At 42.0% G+C, this 23,289-nt stretch overlaps 1 protein-coding gene across 1 annotated transcript; it reads left to right on the top strand.

The window, feature by feature from the left end:
* Positions 1 to 5,687: 5,687 nt before the first annotated feature.
* On the top strand, positions 5,688 to 9,518 carry LOC306918587 (microfibril-associated glycoprotein 4-like; the record flags this gene model as incomplete). The annotated part of the gene is made up of 5 exons (XM_079531479.1): positions 5,688 to 5,696; positions 6,318 to 6,506; positions 7,055 to 7,151; positions 7,279 to 7,443; positions 9,514 to 9,518. Exons 1-5 carry the CDS (start codon positions 5,694 to 5,696, stop codon positions 9,516 to 9,518), a joined length of 459 nt encoding a protein of 152 aa, XP_079387605.1. The 5' UTR covers positions 5,688 to 5,693.
* Positions 9,519 to 23,289: the final 13,771 nt, after the last annotated feature.

A 23,289-nucleotide genomic window follows, 5' to 3' on the forward strand; every position in this document is an offset into this window, starting at 1 on the left:
AATTCCATTCCATTCCATTCCATTCCATTCCATTCCATTCCATTCAATTCAATTCAATTCAAATCAAATCAAATTAGCTTTATTGCCTGGCATGACAAAACATATGTTTACATTGCCAAAGCAAAAGTGGAACAGCCAATCAATATAAAACAATGTATGTACAAATAAATATTGAATATAAATAGGAATTAAATAAATGTGTAAACATCTTGTGAAACTATAAAAAGATTTCATATTCTCTCTCACACGCTCTCTCCACACACACACACACACACACACACACACACACACACACACACACACACACACACACACACACACACACACACACACACACACACACACACACACACACACACACACACACACACACAGGGCCGCATTAACCGTGGAACTTAGTGGAACTTGTGTTCCACGGCCTGCAGCCTGCAGGGCCCTGTGAGAATGATAGACAGTTTAGACACTGCACGTGCACACATAGACATAAAAGGGGGCTTGAGCCCCTGCCCTTTTACCCGTTGGTAAAAAGGTGCCCTCTCCAGACCATGAATTATAGCCGATCTACAAGCTCACAACGCGTCCCAGCGCGACGAGTTGTGAGCTTGTAGATCGTCTATTTTCGGTACGCGATACAGCGCGCAACGAAGTATGTCCAATCGAAACCTAACCCTGCCGGGCGCACGCACTCACATGTCCATTGTCCATTCAATGAGGAGAGCAGACGCACACAGAGAAGCGCAGACAATCAGTGATCCGTCTCAATTTGAGACAGATACAGTAGGTAGATGTGGATTACAAATAATTATACTGTTCATTTCCTCTCTCTCTCGCTCTTTATCTAATATAGCCTTAGATAAAGACTCTAGATGTATTTTATCGATTTTACTATGTTTTATCTCTACGAGAGTCTTATCTACCTACCACCCCCCGATTGCCCTGGAATGTCAGCTCCAAAGACCGTACTTCTCCAAACATGTACAAATGCTAAATATAAGGTGCTTACCCGCTTGCCCCAAATGTTAACTCGGTGTAAGGCGTATTTGTGCAATGTATTAGTCCATATCTTTCAATAAAGAAGTGTTTTAATCCCGTCTGTGGCCAATTCTGTCGGTTCCCAATAGCGGTGGTGACGGGGCGCATCCGGTGAAATCCGGAATTACACTCAATGTAAACAGGAAATAAACGAGGGGGGAAAATGGCGTTCAGCCACAGACGGGAACAAAACACTTCTTTATTAAAAAATATGGACTAATACATTACACAAACAGAACGGACACCGAGTTAACATTTGGGGCAAGCGGGTAAGCACCTTATATTTAGCATTTGTCCATGTTTGGAGAAGTACGGGCTTTGGAGCTGATATTCCAGGGTAATCTGGGGGGGTGGTAGATAAGACTCTCGTAGAGATAAAGGATATCAAAATCGATAAAATACATCTACGAGAGCCTTCAGTATTTAAGGCTACTTATATACTTAATAACTGAAACTGCTAATTTTACATTGTTAACCAGCAATTTAAGGCTATACTGGATTGTTAGGGCAGGCTGGGTGGTTGTTGTGGCTGTTCTGGCAAAGATTGTTTTTTTGTCAATGTGATCAGGGCAAGAAGGTTGTGTCCCACTGTTGTAGAGTAATATGCTGAATTGCTCATATAGATCATCAGTGACAGTAACTTTTGTATGAATATTGTTCATGTTTGTTTCAGTATAACTCTCGAATCGATTCATAGTGTTAATTTAAAATGAGATATTCCTCTATATCTGGGTAGAAATGTAATCTAATGTCCTGTAATGCCCTTTTGAAATTCCAGCCCCTGCCTCTCCAAATCCCTCTGCACGTCTCTTTATAGCAGAAACGGACTGTTGGAAAGGCTGTGCTGTGCCCTGTGTCTGTGCAGTGTGACTGTCAGCGCCGCTCGTGCTGGCGGTGGCACATGCACCGAACGCACGTGCGGTGCGCGTTCATTCGCTGGGCGCGCGAACGCACCCGATATTGTCCGATTAATGTTGAGGGGGGGCCTTTGATTTTGTGTTGTTCCACGGCCCTGAGGGGTCTTAATGCGGCCCTGCACACACACACACACACACACACACACACACACACACACACACACACACACACACACACACACACACACACACACACACACACACACACACACACACACACGCTCTCTCTCTCGCACGCACGCGCTCTCTCCAAACACACACACTCTCTCTCTCAGCTCTCTCTCGCCTCTCGGAGCCTCTTTTTTTAGTCCAGCATGTTAACCAACCCACCTAGCAAATAGGCTACAACACCCCCCCCCCCCCCCCCCCCTTGAATAAAAGTTATTGAATTTCGACGAAGTCACTCAGCAGTAGGCTAAGCTCCTCCTGCAGTAAACCCGACAGGACTTCCGAAGTTCCGACAGCTTTTGATGAAGTTATATTGCCTCCAGACCAGCCGCAGTCGCCGTACCAAAGGAATGATTCAACCAGATTGTCACACACCACCCAGCCTGCACACACACCTGTCGGTCAGAACCAGACGAGGGTCCAGTACTTAGAGAGTTTCATAACAGTTAATATTACGCTGGCCTGGGTAAAGTAAACTACAACATGAACGTGTTAAGAATCCTCGTTCCTCACCGCATCCCTGTCGTGGCAATAATCACGTTAACCCACAACCTCTCGTGTAGGCCTAATATTGCTTAAGTTAAAACGGCTTGCCATAGACTCATGTTTAAAGTTGTCTGCTTACCAGGCCCAGTCGAAGGACCAGTCGACTTCTTCTTTTTTCCGCCACGAGGCATCCTTGTGTGGAAGCAGGAGTCTCCATATAGACGCAAGTGACATTTAGGTTGATGCCTCTATACATGGGGCTTCTCTCACTGTGTGTGCCAAACAGGTGACGTTCATGAATTAATCAGGCCCCGTCAATCAAGCATCCATAGCACCATTCATTTCATTGACCAAAGATATAATCAACATAACCACACATTGCAACAATCCCATTCATGGCTCCTATACAGACATAATTTCCTTAAAGCAGTAAATTGAATGAAAGAATGAATGAATGAATGAATGCATTAATGAATGGATGAGTAATTTATTTCGGTGCTGAATAGTTCAATGGAAAACTTAAACATGTCTGTCTGTCAGCGTGCGCTGACAGACAGACAGACAGACAGACAGACAGACAGACAGACAGACAGACAGACAGAATACGTCGCAATGCGCGGCTTTCGCAAAGAAGCAGATATGAGCTCGTAGATCGGCTGAATGTAAATGCATTGTATAGTGTGATTTCTGTGTTATCTATTGCGTTGGGGGGGTCTCCCGGGGACCCCCCAGAAGGACGAGCGTGAACACATTCCGTCTGCGTGCGTGCGCTCTCTCTTTCTCTCTCTCCCCCCCCCCCCCCTCTCTCTCTCTCTCTCTCTCTCTCTCTCTCTCTCTCTCTCGTGCGTAAAAGGAAAAAAAAAAGAAACACTTGTCTTTTCAATAGGCCATTAAACGTTCAAATCGAATAAAAAAAAATCCTTATTTCCGGAGGTTATTGAAGTTATATCAATCGATAAAATGTGATGCAACATATGGTTATTGGATTAAAATAATGGAAGCAATTCACGGGGACAAATGAAGGCATGCGTAAAGGGATTCCCAAGGGGACCCGGACCCCCCCCCCCCCCCCCCCCAAAGGTCCGCAGGGACCCCCACCCGACCCCCTACCCCACAGGGGGAGGCGGTCGGGTGGGGGGGGGCACACACATAGGATGGAGGGAAGGAGGGAGAGAGGCAGATGCGAGCACGAGCGCCCGTTCTCCGACGCACGGGTGAAACGCCGACAAAAACAGGCCCCCGTCGAGACGATGGGCAATCGTCGCGACAAAACAGGCCCCCGTCGAGACGATGGGCAATCGTCGCGACGACTCAGAAACGCCGACAAAAACAGGCCCCCGTCGAGACGATGGGCAATCGTCGCGACGAGTCAGGCGCCCGTCGAGACGATGGGCACCTGTGGCGACCCGTCGGGACGAGTCAGGCACCCGCGACGATGGGCACTCGTTGCGACGACTCAGACAGCCGTCGAAGCGACCCGTCGCGGTCGCAAGTGGAGTTCGCCCCTACACCCTGACTTTGAAGCTCTGAACCCTGCTGTGAGAACACAGTGTGTCTGACACTTTGGCTCTGGTGACTTGGAACCCCCTTCTCACCTGTCCCCCCCCCACCCCCCTTCCTTGTAAGCAAATGGTTCTTTCATCTCTGTGAGCTTGTTATCCTGTCTGTGTTCCCGTCTCCGGGGGCCTGTCTGAGACCCATCTCTCGGGGTCCACCTTGTGGGCGGGACTAACGCTATATGAACTGTGCCTCCTGTATTCTGACATTAAGCTTTTGGACATACGTGCCTGTGTTGTTGGGGAACCAGCATCTGTGGTCACGTTAATAAACATCATCTATTAAGACAGTCTTTCGCTCATCTTTGTATTTCTCACGCGTTAGTTCAGTGCAAAACTGCCACATCAGTACACACACGTACAGGTACACGGGTACAGACACGGGTACAGACAAAGCTGGTTGTTGGAGTGGTTTGCACCACTCAAAAATGTGTTTTACAAAAGTCGGCCTCCTGGTGGCGCTAAAATAGGCCGTTCTGGAAAATGTGGGGCAGATGTTCATCGTTGGCATCCAGGGAGTGTGTGTGCAAAATTTGGCATCGACCAGGTTAACAGTAACTAGGCTAGCTGGTAACAGACGGACACACACACACACACACACACACACACACACACACACACACACACACACACACACACACACACACACACACACACACACACACACACACACACACACACATTTTCAATTTCTTTATTTGAGTCCACATTTATAAAATACATTATCAAGGGCACAAATATTTTCAGTTGCTTCTGATATCCCACGCACTCGAAACATCATGTGCTTGAGTCCAAACAAGCCCTAAATGTACAGAATATAGGCAACACATGAACTTAATCACAGCCAACATTGGTCACTTCAGTCTGTCATATTACCAACACCGAAAGTAAATCATGGGTACAAAAAGCACCTTCTCTTCCAAATAGACCGACTGCCTATAATGGAGGAGATTGAACAGTATGTTGCAAGCTGCTTTGCCTCTGAACACTAGCCTGTGGACATGGCCCAGGCTGCCAAATATAAAAACAATGAGCTGACACGTTTAGCCCAGTTGTATAATGGCCTGTACTAATGGTTGATATTTTACTTGTTTAGTAAGGAAAGCTTCCTCTAAACTTGAATCAAAAGCACAGCCAACTTCCACTAGAAAAAACTCTCTGCTGTTCGTCATCTGGTGTGCAGTTATATTTGCAAATACGGTAGGGTCATTGCATTGAAACATTTCTGGTTTCACACAGGAATTTTTGTGAAACACAACAGACACACACACACACACACACACACACACACACACACACACACACACACACACACACACACACACACACACACACACACACACACACACACACAGAGTGCAAAACATAAATTTCCCGGCAGCATTTGGCACCAACACTGGTTTTCCAGTCAGCGATGGGACGTTCCACACAAACACGTTGACATTGAAGGCGTTTTGGTGGTAACCTTACTGGATATAAAGGATCCTCAACCAAGGACTCTGTAGCAGCTGTCTGGAGGACTCTCTGACCCAGCATGGTGAGTATTTCACTGACCTCTTGAGAGAACAACCATTTGTATGTTTGACTAGTGCAACTGATTTACTTATTTATTTACTTACTAATTTACTTTACTTTACTTATTTACTTACTTAAACTTATTTGAATAGTGCGACAGGGACCGTGTCCAAACATTATTCAATGAATTATGGAATATTGTCTCTCTGTCTCTGTAGGGTGGAAACCTCATAAAACTCCTCCAACCTCCAAAACTGTCACTTTTCAGGTTGAAATTTAAAATTGGCAAAATTAAGAGATTACCTGCTCGAAACGATGCTTTGATGATCAAGCATGAATTAAAAAAAATTGAGGTTTCTGCCCGACAGTGACAATATTATAAAATATATTATAAAATGTGAACATATCTTCATACTGTGACCAATATATGAACTATTGTATTAAATTCATTAGGCCTACAGTATTGTGTTTTTGGTGCACATTCACTGCATGCTTCTTGGTTTACCTATGATCATATAGATTACTATATTCTAATATGCATTTAATTTATCGCTCTGGATTAAGAGGCTCTGCTAGATGCCTAAATGTAATACCTAATATAAACAACAACACATTTTGTTTATCATCCCATTTTAAATCCTAGACATTTCCCGTGGTGTTGGTCGTGTGTCTCCTCACTCCGGTGGTTGTGAGTTCCCTGCCAAGAGACTGTGCTGATCTCTATAGTCTAGACAACAGAGCTGTCAGTGGGGTCCACACCATCTATCCTGTTGATGATGATACTGCTGTGCAGGCCTACTGTGACATGGACACCGATGGAGGGAAATGGACAGTAAGAATATGTCATGTCACTGTTATATTTTTCGGTTACAACTTGTTTAAATCTATTCCGATAATAATAATTTAAAGTGTTTGTTCAGTGCATTTATACTGTATCCCCCCCAGGTTTTGCAGGAACCTAAAGAGTTTAGTTCTGACTCCCATAGTTATGTGTCTGGAAGATCTGACATTTTAAGCCCAAACCACACCAAAGGTTCGGGTTGGGAACAAAACGTTTTTTAAGGTAAACGTTGCGTTGGTGTGGTTTACCTTAAAAACGTGTTGTCCCATTAAGTTCCCAACCTGACCCTTTGGTGTGGTTTGGGCTTAAGTGTCAGTTAAACTGTATGCATGCTTCAATTTACACACCTTACCTTTTATATAAACATGTGAGATATGCACGTGTAACATTTGTTGTTAAGCGCTCAATAATAATAATAATCAAGACAGTGGTATTTTATATTGGACAAGCATAGCTTTTGTTATTCAATGATATTTCTATCCTCTCTCTCTCTCTCTCTCTCTCTCTCTATCTCACACACACACACACTTTCACTGCAGGTTTTCCAGAGACGGATGGATGGCTCAGTGGGATTCACCAGACCCTGGGACCAATACAAGAGAGGCTTTGGCAATGCTGATGGAGAATACTGGCTAGGTGAGAAGACATAAATAGTACCATAACTATTATAATAATGAGCATTACGGAGGACCAAATATATGAAGACAGGTTGAAAATGGGTGACGTGATCCTTCAATAAAACACTGGTCTGTATGCCCTTTAGGTCTGGAGAACCTCTACAATCTGACCTACAAGAGAAGTGAGCTCAGAGTGGACATGGAGGACTTCAGTGGGAACTCTTCACACGCTCAGTACAGCAACTTCTACATCGACTCTGAGGACCATGGATACATGCTGCACTTGGATCGCTTCACGGACGGAGGAGCAGGTATGTTTAGAAATCACCTTTGTTGTCACCGCTGGTTTCCGGGTGTAAAGTAGTGGATGACATTTAATAAAACTCAAGATATCTACTTACACATAGCAGCATAAGACAGCAGATACAGGACAGTACTGTATATGCACATGAAGTTAAGTATAAGGCACTAAAGAAGTAAGTGATTTCCACCTATAACTGCTATCACGCACGCACGCACGCACGCACGCACGCACGCACGCACGCACACACGCACGCACGCACGCAGAGTGAGTGTTTGAGACAGACAGACAGACAGACAGACAGACAGACAGACAGACAGACAGACAGACAGACAGACAGACAGACAGACAGACAGACAGACAGACAGACAGACAGACAGACAGACTTTATACACATATGCAGTGGTGGAAAGTAACTAAATACATTTACTCAAGTATTGTGCATTTTAAGCTACTTTTACTTACTTGAGTATTTCCATTTTTCAATACTTTATGCATCTATATCTGAATAGCAAAGATTTAACTTTTTTACTCCACTGAAACATTTAGTTACAAGTTGCTTTGTAGATTTAGAATAAAAATACACATTAAGCAATCAAGCCCTCTATATAATATTTCATCTATTAAAAAATAGCAGAGCTACAAGCTCAGACAGTGCGTAGCAATGCAACACGTTGTGTGAGATCTGCTATTTTTGAAAAGGTTTGACATTTTTTTGAAACATTTCAAAAGAAAGAAAGGAAAAAATACAGGCTAAGGCAAAAAAAAAACAGGGCAATCATAATGAGTACTTATACTTTTAAGTATGTTGTCAATACTTTTGTACACACACATTATTGGTTCAGTAATGAGACGGAAACAAAACACTCTCCATGAATTCAAGACCTCATGTAATTTATTTACGAATGTACGTCATCGACCGGTGTCTCCCAGGGCTCTGTACTTGGTCAGCTCCTTTTCCCCCCTCTAAACCAGATCTCTTTGTCTAAAATAGCCGATCTACAAGTTAAGACTTGTAGCAATTATACCACGAGTTCTGAACCTTCCTGTCTGATAATACCTGTTTCTGAATATCTGTCTGATCTGAAGTTATAGTTTCACCTCCTCTGGTTACGACTCTTGCCTGGATACTGGATTACGTTCTTGGGTTTTTATTTCATATTTACAAAACAGAATTATTATAGACTGTTATTAATATTGTAAAATGTGATCATAGCATGAGTGAAACTAATTAACTCATTGTCATTCCCTTCTCTGTAATGACTCTAATAAAACAAGTAAGCATCATAATGTCATGTATTTCATTCATTTATAAATACCATTTTATCAGTTCATTATTCCAGTATAGTTCTCCATGTGTCAGAGGGAAATACGCTCAGTCAAATTAGTTGTATGTGAACATACATGGTTTTAGTTAGTTCTGTAAACACAAAACAGCTTTAGTTAGTTATGGGTTTTTGTAAAGCCTTGCTATTTTTATTTTAGTAAACTAAAATGTTTTGTCAATCATAGTTTTCATTATTTCATTAGTTTTAGTTAACTATACTATACTTTTATTCCTATTTTGAATACTATATTTTTAAAGGGTGCATTTTATATATTATACTTTACATTGTGGTATGTTTTACTTAAAGGGACAGTACACTTAAGTTGTATAATAGAAATACTTGCCATTAATATAGTGGTTGCAACTGCATTAATTGATTGCCCGAGTCCCGTGGTGGGAGTTCTGCTCTGGTTTTGGTGAATATGAAGTAGTTCCGGTCATTTTGTGGGGGGGCACAGCATTAAACGTACATCTAATACTGGAGCAGTGAGAACGCTCCATCTTATCTAGTTATGTGTTTATATATCGTCACTGTGTCGGGTGGAAACCTCTTGAGTGAAAAACTGGTATACCTTTCAGGAAACATAAACATGAACCATGTGTTCCAATATAGTTATCATTTAATACTGATTATACTTAGAAAATCCATAAAATGACGTAATCACTTTAACATAATTTTTTTTTTTTTGCCACGCATTGAGCTTGTAGATCAACTATTTGTGTTGTTTTTGTTACTTTTGTGTCACACTGTAGTATGAAGTAGCAGGGCATACATTTAGACCCCAAAAAATGAATAAATAATCAAATGAGAAGAAAGATAAAAAGTTGAAATATGGAGGTACTGTTATATATTGACAGCCCTGTTTTGTCCCTGTTGTGTTCCAGTCATGCCTGCTGTGTACACACCCCCTTCCCTGTATGTACAATCTATGTTCAGAGTAAACAGTGAAGCTACAGTGCCATTACCTGGGGCCCGTTCCACGAAACTTGGATTAGAGATTAAACCGGGATTTAACAGATATCCTGGTTTAATATATCCTGGATCAGCGATTAACCGGTTTCATGAAAACTGGTTAATCTTGCCAGATTAGGTTTGCCAGTTAACCTGGATATGTTGAGGCTTGATTCAGTTTCATGAAAGCAATGCCACACTAGTTACCATGGAAACTAATGCTGTGGACTTAGCCTGCTCCGGACCAGGCTAACAGCCAGGTTTAACCTAATCCTGATGTCTTTACTGTTCATTAAGCAGTGAATCTGATCACAAACCAATGATTTTTGCTACACTTATTCAATTATGGGTTTATGTTGCCTTGTTTTAATCAGTCTGCATTAAAGGATTAATTTAAGCACTATATACAAAATCAAAGAACCAAAATATATAGGCTGCACAACCTCATCATGACAGTTTGTGAGCTTGCAGATCAGCTACTTTTGGTGAATGTTCCCCCCAGAATAGGTTTGCTGTGGTGCAAGTGGTAAAGAAGAATTATTATATATTATACATGTATTTTTCTTTTAAATTGTAAAGGTGAAAACGTTACTAAATATTACCATTACTCATTGTGAATACCAAACGACTCACCCCTTTACCAACTCGCCCCAGAGAAATGTTTTAATGTAGTTAATAGTTCATTTAGTATTTCCCTCGCTCTCTGAAATCTGAAATTATCTTGTATACAGAATTATTTGATTGTATAGTAGTCGATCTCTATACTCTGTAAAATTAAGAAAGAATAACATGACACGGAGACGGTGACTGCTTACGTTAATTTATGACCTTCTAGCAGTTAATTTCGTTTTATTAAACACATTTCTTCCATGTAGCCATGTTTTGTAATGGCATCATCATGCTATTATGCCCGTGGATATACAGAGTGAATTTAACAATGATAAATTAATATGATAATACCTTTTATATAATCACCAACATGAATTATGTTTGTTATTTACAGCTAGGTGGGGCGAGATGGAAAAGGGGCGACCGTACCTGTTACCCTCATTGTTTTACAACATATTACCATTGTAACATTTCACCCACGACCCACGGTTCACCAGTCTGGCCCCTGTCTGGGCAACAACCCCCTTCCCCAAAGGTAGCTCCCTCAGAGGAGGGAGTTATGGCCAAATATCACGATGCTACAATATAATTATGCTTACAATATTAAGAATTCTGTTACATTTATTATGACGATTTCATTATGAAGTTTTAAGTTAGGAGTAGTGGACTATATTTTTGGGGTAGTTAATCTACTATTGAGAGTATTTTCTCTCCTTAATTACAGCAGCAGTATTTATTTTAGAAGCTTAAGGGTCGTTTGCACCAAGAAAGATTAAATAAAGCTTAGTTTAGTGTTAATCAGCAGTCGTGAGCATCATTAGCGTTACTATTTCATTCATATTTGAGAATGTTTAAATTAAATTATAGTGCCTGCAGCAAAAATGTATATGATAATAAAAACCGCCTCGCTCGCTAAAAAAAAAACCAACAGACGTATAATCATGTTGTTTTCATTTAAACCTCCTCTCCTGCTGGTTTAGAATTAATCCCTTATTGATACTTAAATCAAAGTTTAAAGTAGTGGTGCAACAGGATTGACATTAATCCAGGTTTACTGTGAAAATTAAAACCAAGATTAAAAAAACAAAACCAAGATTAAAAAAACAAAACCAAGATTAAAAGGATGGTTTAAAACTAAACCGGATTAGTGAAAACTAGGTTTAAAGTTTGGTGAAACTGGATTAATAGATAAACCTTGATTTAAACCAGATTAAGGTTTAATCTTTCTTGGTGCAAACGACTCACAGTCCTTGTATCAGTAAATCTGGAATAGATTAGTAAAGATACTGAGATATACAGAAGGGGGCAGTAATGCAACTATTAAGGATGCCAACTGCCATAATACCCCACGAAGAAGAAGGATCTGTAAATCTGTGTTCCACCAAATGGGTCTAGAGAGGAAAAGCCAGGCTCTGCATTCAGCCAGGCTTTATGATCCTGGCTCGCCAAATCCGCCAATTCTGAGCCTCGCTTGGCTTTAGTGGAACGGAATAAACCAGGCTGTAAAGACCAGGATTTAAAAAGCCTGGTTTTGTCCTAAATCCTGGATTAGTTAATCCAAGTTTCGGGAAAAAAAGAACTAAGCAGTGGACTTTATAACAGAGAAATTTGAACGGAGATACGTCTACTTTCTGGACATTGTTTGAAAATGGCTGCACTGATTGGACATATTGGACTATTTGAGGAAAATGAAGAACAGTGGAGTTCATACACTGAGAGGTTTGATTATTTTGTACTGGCTAACAAGATTGGAGGGGATGTCTTGGTGCCAACATTTTTGAGTGTTATGGGGGCAAGAACATTCAACCTACTATGCAGTCTAGTCCAGCCTGAGAAGCCAGGGGACAAGTCCTATGTGCATAGTGTCAATTTTGCAAAATCACTACTCTCCTAAGCCACTGGTTGTTGCAGAGAGATTCAGGTTTCATAAAAGGAACCAGGAGGAGGGTGAATCTGTCTCACAGTTCATAGCTGTATTGAAACGGTTATCTGAACATTGTAATTTTGGAGGGTCACTCAAAGACACCATATGTGACAGACTTGTGTGTGGTCTACGCAGTGAGGCTATCCAGAAACGACTGCTTACTGAGGCTGATCTAACTCTGGAAAGGGCCATGAATATAAGTACATCAATGAAGATGGCTGCCCGTGAAGCACAGCAGCTAAGTGCATCACTTCAAGTGCATAAATTGTCTTTGGAGCCACCAAGCAAGACGACAGCTGGAAATCCATGCTACCGCTGTGGCAAATCCGGACATCAGTCATCGGAGTGTTGGTGTAAGGACTTGGACTGTAGAAACTGTGGAAAAACAGGCCACATAGAACGAGCTAAAAAGGCTCCGACAAGCAAACAGCGCACAGAGCCCAAGAGAAGTGGGTTCCAAAGGAACAGGAGAAAACAGGTGAACATGGTGGAGCACGACCGGGATGACCAGATGATGAGGTTACCGTGCATGTTTTATCTGTTATGGACGGTGATGATGGGTACTGGGTCACACCACTGTTGGAGAACCATGCTGTAAGGATGCAAGTGGACACTGGTTCACGTGTATCCATGGTATCGGACGCTGTTTACCGGGAGAAGCTGCAGCACCTGGCGCTGAGATCAACCAGGTTGAAGTTGAAGAGAACCAGTCCCTGTGCTGGGAGTTGTGGAGGTGACAGTGGAACACAACATGCAGAAAATGACTCTTCCACTGTACATCGTTCAAGGGAATCACTCTGCGTTGCTAGGCCGCCGGTGGCTGGAGAAGCTTAGGCTGAATTGGCAGGAAGTGTTCCTAATTAGGGATGGGGACACAGGACCCCTACAGGAGACCTTGAAAAAACATTCCCCAGTTTTTGATGGAGAACTTGGCAGCATGAAAGACATTACGGTTAAGTTGGCAGTCAAACCAGGAAGCACACCAAAGGCTTTCAAAGCTCGACCTGTCCCGTATGCCATCAAGCCCAAGGTGGAGGCGGAATTAGCCCGATTGGTGAAGAGTGGGGTACTGGAACCAGTAAACACAAGTGACATGGGCAACACCGATTGTTCCAGTCATGAAAAAAGATGGAACGCCAAGGATCTGTGGTGACTTTAAAGTCACTCTGAACCCTGTCTGGCAGGCAGAACAGTGTCCCTTGCCCCTTATTGATGACCTTTTTGCCGGCTTAGCTGGGGGACAGAAGTTTAGTAAGATAGATTTATGTCAAGCCTATCTTCAGATGCATGTGGATCCGGAGTCACAGGTTTGAGCTACAAGCCACGCATTGAGCTTGTAGATCAACTATTTGTGTTGTTTTTGTTACTTTTGTGTCACACTGTAGTATGAAGTAGCAGGGCATACATTTAGACCCCAAAAAATGAATAAATAATAAAATGAGAAGAAAGGTACAAGGAAGGATTCTGTCTAGCGACTTTAAGCAACGACGGCTACGGCAGTCGGCTCCGGCAACCGGAAATGAATCAGTGCTCGATACATAAACCTGCTCTCCGTCGCAGCCCTTTCTACTACGGCAGAACCTACACTATTGAAATTATAGCTGTCACATTAACACTGATTGCTCCATCACCTCTCTTATGCTGTGTAATGTGTTGGCATGCTCTGAATGAAGAAATAACAGTTGTATTCATGATTGTACAAGGGTTCAAGTAGTTAACCCATTTTAGACCTGAGCTCGATTCTACAAAATTGTCTTCCAAATCATGACAGTTTTCTGAAAAACCTCATGTTTCTATCGTTCCATCTCAACACATTGTTCCAGGGACCTCCAAGAAGCAAAGATTTTAGTTAAAAACGTTTGCTCTGAAAGAATATACAGTATATATTCAAAGATTTGCACCACATTTTCAAGATTTTTCAGAAATAGCTTGTAGATCTGCTATTTTTCCAATAGCTAAAGTATAAAATATAAAATATTAAAATAGTGCCATCGCTTGTCATAATGTCGAAAAATATTCCTCGGTCGCAGTGTTTTTGTCGACTAAAACTAAGACGAAAAATGTTCGTCGACTACCTTTTTTCACTGACGTAAACTAAATGGAAACTAAATGAAAACTAAGCTATGATGACTAAAACCGAGTGTACAGTTGGCCGAGTGGCCAAGGCTCCAAAAAGTGACAGACTCCAGCAATACTCTTAAGGCTTATTCATAGTCTGGATTTTCGGTGGTGAGCTGACCACTGGTGAGTAAAAACAGAGAGAAGGGCTGGAGCGGTGGCGGTGGTTTGCTCTTCACCGCGGCTCGTGACGTCATGTTGTAGTTCGGTGGTCACCTCACCACCGAAAATCCAGACTATGTATGAGCCTTTAGGGTGTTTTATTTCCCCCGGTTGCAGTGTATTTACAGTAGGAACACCAGTCTAACAAACAAAAGAAACACTGAAGACTAAACTTACAAAAGACAGACAATTACTTGAAAGCAAATTATTAGGAAACCAAACCCAGAACTTGAGAAACTCTATCAGGCTAAAAACCTTCCATCAAGGCCCCCCCCTAGCAGCTCTCCCTGGGTGTTACCTTCTGGTTGCCCCAAGCCCAACTGAACTGACTCACTGCCCCTCTTATACCAGGCAAGACAATACCAAGGAACAGTTCTGTAATGGTAACTCAACATCTGGCTAACTACGGCCCATGAGTTAACTTACACAATTACCTAGGTTTACTAAACCACTTCAAATACATTACAATTGCGCGGCAGAGTCAAGAGCTCTTGTAACCCAGACAGACACCCCTTCTGCTCTATAGCACTTGGTACCTTCCTCCACTCAGTCAAGAGGATCACCAGTACTGCAGGAGAGCCAGGTGCCAAACAATCATAATTAAACACAAATGACACCAAACATATATATATGCTGTGACAATATTTGCAAAGTACTTTTCTTTTCTCTTTTACAATTCACTGTGAGCTACAATAATACAAATATGCACTCATGCCCATTATTAACTCAGTCTTCCAAGCCGGCCGGGAAAGTTAGGGATGCAACTGTGTAATTTAGGTCAGTGGCGTATCCAGGAATTACGTTTTGGGCAGGCAAGATCATGTGTTAATTGTCGTCTCCCCGCGCACAATCGTAGCACTAAAGGTTTTCAAAGAGATATACCTGCCAGACGAGTAGGATACAAAGGCTGAAAGGCACACATTTACATTCCAATGGGTGATTGAGGGTCGCGCTCTATACCGCAATGGCCAATCAGCTCTCCGTTAATAGTTCTCAGGTCTTGTTTTTGTCTTCTTTTTTTATCATTGTATGGATTTTGGCCAGGCCAGAAATGGATTTGGACAGGCGGACGCCTGCCCTCGCCTTATTGTAGATACGCCTCTGATTTAGGTATGAGCATTGTTCTCCATCAGTGTATAGGGCACGGGCTGTCCCGTGACACTGAGACTAAATGTATTGACAATTTCGTCAACAGCTAAAAACTAGACTAAAATGCTAGCAAGGGGACTATAGTGGGCAAGAGTTGGTTGCATGCTGAAAATAGCAGATCTGCAAGCTCACAACGCGTCGCGCTGTGTGTGTGTGTGTGTGTGTGTGTGCGTGCGTGCATGCGTGTGTGTGTGTGTGTGTGTGTGTGTGTTGTGGACACAGAAGGCCTGTACACTGATGAATAAAGATCTTCCCACACTTTGCATACCTCCCTCTGCCTCTGCTCTCTCTCTCTCTCTCTCTCTCCCTCTCTGAGGAAGTTCATATTATGTTATTAGGCATTTGATCTGAAGGCTGAGGACTCTGGTGAGTAAACCACCATTTGTTTTTTAAAGATAGCGAAGTTAGTAGATCTACAGGCACACCCAGTGTTGATTTTGTCGACTAAAACTATGTCGAAAAATGTCCGTCGACTACCTTTTTTCACTGACCAAAACGGAATTAAAACTAAGCTATGATGACTAAAGCTGAGGCTCAATATATTGTCAATTTTGTCAACAAATAGAAACTGGACTAAAATGTTAGGCATGGGGCTAGTGGAGAGCAAGAACAAAAAGTGTTAAAATGACGACGCCATTGCGGACCCCAAACATGTGACTAAAACTAAATGAATTATTATTCAAAGGACTGACTGATCTAAATTTGCTGTCAAAATGGACACTACACGCTGTGAGCTGCGTAACCATCGCACGACGAAGCAAAAAGTGTCTAATACAATCTATTATCTAATATGAAATGATTTATTTATCGTTGTTTGTTCATTCACGCATTAATTATTTGCAGCACAGCACATGGCACACACACACCTCACTCTCTCTCTCTCTCTCTCTCTCTCTCTCTCTCTCGCTCTCACTCTCTCTCTCTCTCTCTCTCTCACACACACACACACACACACACACACACACACACACACACACACACACACACACACACACACACACACACACACACACACACACACACACAGGGTGTCCAGATGTCCCACCCTTTGCGTGGGACCCTCATTTCCAAGACTTTTCAGGTGTCCCACAAATTGGCACCCTGTCCCACATTGTGACTGGCAGGCATCAATGTTCAAATACGCCTTTGATGGCAATTGGATGATTTGTGGCATTTTGTTCCAAAAATGTGTTTTGCAAAAATCAACCTGTTGGTGGCGCTATAACAGGCCAATGTGAAAAGGGTGGGATATATTCCTCAGCCTAGTAAGAAAATGTATGAAAGATTTCACGTAAATTGCACGCTGCGTTCATGATTTGAGGCTTTTGTTCAAAACGGGGCAATCTTGCAAACTGTGAAAGCCAATTATAGACAATTAGGATGGAATATGAAATATCGGACAGATCCGACTTGAGCACATGACTATAGAGATACTGTTTAACGATTTGTGAGATTTTTGGACAGAATCTGAAGGAGTAATATCAAAAAATGTGTTTTACAAAAGTCGGCCTCTTGGTGGCGCTATAAAAGGCAGATGCGGAAAATGCAGGTCAAAGGTTTGTCCTTGGCCTCTAGGGAGTGTGCATGCAACGTTTGGCATCGACCGGGTTAACGGTGCCGGAGATTAGCTGGTAACGGACGGACGGACGGAAGGACGGACACACACACACACGGACGGAGTGCAAAACATACTCTCTCCCCATGCCTTCGGCCTGGTGGAGACAATAATAGTGGTGTTATTAGGGCTTGTTTGTTTGTGTATGTGCCTCGACAGAGAGGGCGGTAGAGTTTCTGCTGGGCCAAACTTGCGCGAAAATGTCCGGGCCAAATTTATTTTTGTCTCAGTCCAGCCCTGCATGGTCGGCCATACCACCCAGAATGATGTCAGAACAGGACAGCTCCATGTGGAGAATGAGATCAGGTCCAGAGCCCGGGCAGAGGCCTTTTTGGGGCAGTTCTGGACAACCGTGGGTCCGACAGACTCGACACCGGGCACTGCACTCCCTGTGGGGGTGTGGAAGGAACGCGTGAGTCGAATGGTTCTCCAGTTCTCGCTTCTCGAGTTACGTGCATTGACCCATTCAGAACGGGAACCCCTATTGGTGTTTTAAGCATTATGTTATACTTTAGCTATTGAAAAATAGCAGATCTACAAGCTCATAGCGCGGCACCGAATGCCGCGCTATGAGCTTGTAGATCTGCTATTTTTGAAAATGTGGCACAAATCTTTGAATATATATTCTTTCAGAGTGAACGTTTTTAACTCAAATCTTTGCTTCTGGAGGGGTCCCTGGAACAACATATTTTCAGATGGGGGTCGGCGGCCAATTACATATAATGTTTGGGGTCCTTGACATGAAATAGTTTGAGCACCACTGATATAGAAACATTGTTTTTTTCAGAAAACTGTCATGATTTAGAAGCCTTTTTTTATCGGCCTCAGGTCTGGCATTTGTAGATAATATTAGGCCTATATGGTTGAATATAACATCAAGGCATTTAATAGCAACTTAAGTAATAGGCCTACGTTGCTATTAAACCCCATCCTGTCCCACAGGACGATACTTCTGTCCCTCAAATGAACAGTTTGGATCTGGTCGCACACACGCACGCACGCACGCACGCACGCACACACACACACACACACACACACACACACACACACACACACACACACACACACACACACACACACACACACACACACACACACACACACACACACAAGAAGGAGTAGGCTAATGGCTAAGTAATAGTGCTAATTACACCAACATTGGTTACCTATCGTGTTCCGTGACTCGGGAGCATTGGATTGTAAGGCCTAGTTTCTGTCTTCTATTGAGAAATACACTTCATTGGAGATTTTTTTTTTTTACATAATAAGAGATGGGAAGTACATTATTAAAATACATCCCAGGTAAGTAGGCCCAGATAGCCCTATAAAGTCAAGGTGCAGTATTGCGGGATTTGTTTGGTATTCATTGGGTTTAAATGTGTTTTATTTGGTCAGCCAAATAAAACACAAGATAAATGTAACAGTGTTATATAATTACACAAAGGCAAATTTATAAGTGATATTACACTAATTGTAGGCTAAATATGTTCTTGGGGTAATTGTTTATCCCCAAAAATTAAGGCTAATTTTACCTTTGGGATACACAAGAAGAAGAAGAAGAAGAAGAAGAAGAAGAATATAAAAAGCCCTAAACATATCTGAAAATATAGCCCCTTTGGATTCACCATCAGATAATAATATGGAGCAGTGAGTGAAAACCAACACACTATAGTGACATAATTCGATAGACCACATATTTTCGTGTAACACTGCGGCTGTGTGTGAAATGAAATGAAATGAAATGAAATGAAATGAAATCTATATTTACCCAGGGTATCTGGGCTAAGCTCAAGAACTTGTTTCCAGCCAGGCCCTGCTCATAGAACACATTTCATCGTAGTGGTTGATGCCTTGTTCAAGGGCATTTCAGCGGTGGTAATTTTAACGTGTCGGACGGCTGGTTCGAACTGGGAACCTTCCGGTATCTAGACCGCGCCGCTATCCGTTCGGCCACCGCTGCCACAATGTGTGGCAGTGTGTGTGTGCGTGCGTGTATGCGTGTGTGTGCGTGCGTGCGTGCGCGGGGTGGGGGGGAGGTCACGTGACTCAGGTGAGTCTCGGTAGAGACTAGAGACGTCTGGAAGTATCAGTCAGTGGCTCGTCAACAAAAGGTAAGATTTCAATCAATAAAGATACAAAGTGACCGGTTTGTATCTTGAATGGCGCCGTTTTGAAATGCCATTATGTTCATGTAGAGACAGTAGACGTGTGCGTGTCTGTTTATTATTTATCTGGAGTGGAGGAGGCTGGAGGGAGCAAAATAGTTTTGGAAGCATGAAAGGACGAAACGCGGATGGGGATGATGAGGGCATGGTCGCAGGTGTAACGCTTCATTTATAACCTCGTATTAGTTATCATGTGCATACACCGTCGTTCAATGAAGTATAGGCTCATAAAATATCAACTTTCTATGACTATTACGTCCATTCTGTAGCTAGGCTAGTTGTATTTCAATTAAAAGCCAACTAAAAGCAGTCTGGAACTGGAGAACTGGCGACTTGAGTGTTGTTTATTATCTTCTGTGCCATCGGACCCATTGTTGCTGTATGGGAGGTGGAGGCAGGCAGCAGGCAGCTTAATTAATACCACCTGTGTGGAGTTAAACTGATCACCTGTAGGCTACTGTACACAGTGGTGGAAAAAGTACTCAGTTGTTTTACTTAAGTAAAAGTACCAATACTGCAATTTATAGAACTACTTTGTTACAAGTGAAAGTACAGAATTTAAATTTGAAAATGTACTTAAAGTAAAAGTACAAAAGTATCGGCATCAAAATTTAAAGTACTAAAAGTAAAAGTACTCATTGTGCAGAATGTGCCATTTCAAAAGTAAAAAATGTGTACACAAGCTATTGAAAATAGCAGATCTACAAGCTCACAATAAATTGTGAGCTTGTAGATCGGCTATTTTCAAATGGCCGAAATATATAGGGTTGAAGTGGTTAATTCTTTTTTTCTAATCAAAATGAAAATCTCCAAAGTAACTAGTAACTAAAGTTTTCAAATAAATGTAGTGTAGTAAAAGTACAAATTTTGCCTCTGAGATGTAGTGGAGTAGAAGTAAAAGTACTGGAAATTGGAAGTAAAGTACAGATACCTCAAAACTGTACTTAAGTACAGTACTTAAGTAAAAGTACTTAGTTACTTTCCACCACTGTACTGTACACAGGTGAGTTTACCTGTTGTACCAGCAGGTGTACATGTATCTGTATGAAATCTAAACTCTGATTAGAATCAGCTGTGTGCATGTGGCATGTGGTGTACGTGTAAAAGACAAAAAAAAGTCAAAGCTAAATGTTTTACACGCGTGTAAACAGCACGTGTGAACGAGCAGTCAGTTTGACAGACAGATACATTTGCAATGGTACACTATAGAGCGTCGTAGTCCCGCCCCCTACCATGGACCAGGAAATGATTCTCCGTTCATTTTCCTCATAGTCAGAAAGTATTTATTTAAAGACGTTTACGCCGCGGACAAAGCCAACTCGAGTCGTGACAAATCATGACAACAAACACAATTGTTTGGGCCGAACAAATAATTAGAAAGAAGAAAAAAACGGCAGGTTACAACACTTTTTTTGTTGTTTTTCTTCTTTGTAATTATTTGTTTGGTCCAAAATATTGTTTGTGTTGTCATGAGTTGTCACGACTCGAGTTGGCTTTGTCCGCGGCGTAACCGTCTTTAAATAAATACTTTTTGAAATGTCTATGGGAAAAATGCATTGGGATTCATTTCCTGGTCCATGGTAGGGGGCGGGACTGCGACGCTCTATAGGGTAAGTGATTTTATTTGGTTAAAATAAATGTTAAAATCAGACCCACTCTGAAGTGGTACTGTACTGTACTGTACTGTACTGTACTGTACTGTACTGTACTGTACTGTACTGTACTGTGCGTGCGTGTGCGCGCGTGTGTGTGTGTGTTACACGGCGCAACAGTGACACTTGGTGGTGAGAAAGCACTACTTCCGTGCTCAGACCCAGGGACACAGCCAGGGACACACATAGCTGGGCATTAGAGTGCTGCACCCTATGGTTCCATCCATCCATCCATCTTCAACCGCTTATCCGTAGTCGGGTTGCAGGGGCAACAGCTTCACTAGAGAGCTCCAGACTTCCCTATGGTTGCAACACTCAAAAAGCTCTATATTGTGATAGTACTCATTGCTATAGAGTGTTTGTTCAATAACAGCTAGGAGTCTCCATGTCTCTCCGGCTTTTTATTAAAGGGATTGTGACATTAAAAAAAACATTTTTAAAATTGTTCTTATTTTTGAGTGGTGCTAGGCAGCCAGTCCTATAGACCGCGATGTGTGTCTGTCCCTGTGTCCGTCCGAGTTTTTCTGTGGTCTGGTCTGGCTGCTCTGATTTGCCTGTGGAGTGTGAGGTAAGAGTCCACAAATACCATATATGACATTACAATTTGCCAGCAGATGTCACTGTTGAAGGTTTTTGCCTGTTTTCAGTGCAGCTCAAAAGGCTTCAGAACACACAGAGGAAACCCCATACCACAGAAAATCCACTGAATGTTCAGGTTGTGTAATTGAGGTCATAAAAAAACCCATCTGCATCTTCAGGTCGGGATACCAATTTTAGCCAATCAGGATAGAGAACGCAGTCAGGATACAGGGTAAAAGTGGAATTGTAAATGACAAATAAATAAGCAGACAAATTTGGAATTGGAACACTATAAAACAAAATTAAGCTGATAAATGGTTACTCTCTCCTGATTGGTTGTAATTGTGTCACCTACCTGAAAATGTATTTTCTGTTTATTAAAGAGCTGGAGATACAGGGAGACCTCTGTTACTGAACAAACACTCTAGCAATGATTACTATCAGAATATAGTGACAAAAATCACTTACCCTACCTTTCAATGTGACTTTTCTTTTGTCATGTTGACTTCATGCGTCACACAATGTTTCAGACTAAACGTTTCTGTATGAAATCTAAACTCTGGATCAGTGTACCGTTAAAAAAGCAGCTCAACACGTCTGGTGAGCTGTGTGTGTGTCATGTGCGTGGTGGTACAGTTGTAGAATTCAGGGTTTGTACACTATGGTCTCAGAGACACTTCGGGCAAGTACAGGTCAAGTTCTACTTGCCCCAAAGGTCTTGTCCACTTGCCCCCAAAACTAAATCCATTATAAAATGGTATGTACAAATGTAATTAACGTTCAATTTGAGACTTATTATTTTACTTTCTAGGGCTGTGCGATAAAAACAATGTCAATTTGTATGGCAAATACCTACATACCTATGATTCTGAATATGACTATGGGTTCATACTTTATATTTTTAACTGTAGCAACAGTGAAAACAGCACATTGTAGGTAAACAGTGCTCTCTTATTGTACATTCAGGTGTTTAGACAGATATCTAATGTTGTGTTTATAATATAGACGGTTGCGTCTCCTCCCAAACGATCACTTGACCGCAACCTGAAAGCAAACTCCACCTGCCTGAAAGTTTTATATTTACCTGCCAGGGGCAGGTGGGCAACCCCTTAGTGTCAACGCCTGGTAGGCTAGCTGGTAGTACCAGTGTTGTTTTTGGCAGCAAAATTAGATTTTAGTTTTAGTCATAGTCTGTTTTACTGTTAGTCTAGTTTTAGTCAACTAAATGTCATGAGGTTTTAAGTCGACTGAATCTACGGTTGATTTAGTCAACTAAAATGTATTTTGGCGGGCCTTGATGCCGTCGTAATGGCAGATTTTACACTTGCTGAAAATAGCAGATCTACAAGCAGATCTACAAGCAGATCTTGTAGATCGGCTATTTTCAGCATGCAACCAAGTGTAAAATGACTTATACTGGATGTACTAGTCCCTTCCTAACATTTTAGTCTAGTTTTTATTTCTTGACGAGATTGTCGCGATATTTAGTTTTAGTCATCATAACTTAGTTTTCATTTAGTTTCTATTTAGTTTTTGTCAGTGAAAAAAGGTAGTCGTCTTGGTTTTAGTCGACGAAATCAACAGTGCCATACTATAGTGTATGT

Source organism: Electrona antarctica (assembly GCF_951216825.1).
Source record: "Electrona antarctica genome assembly, contig: scaffold_250, whole genome shotgun sequence".
Taxonomy (NCBI): Eukaryota; Metazoa; Chordata; class Actinopteri; order Myctophiformes; family Myctophidae; genus Electrona; species Electrona antarctica.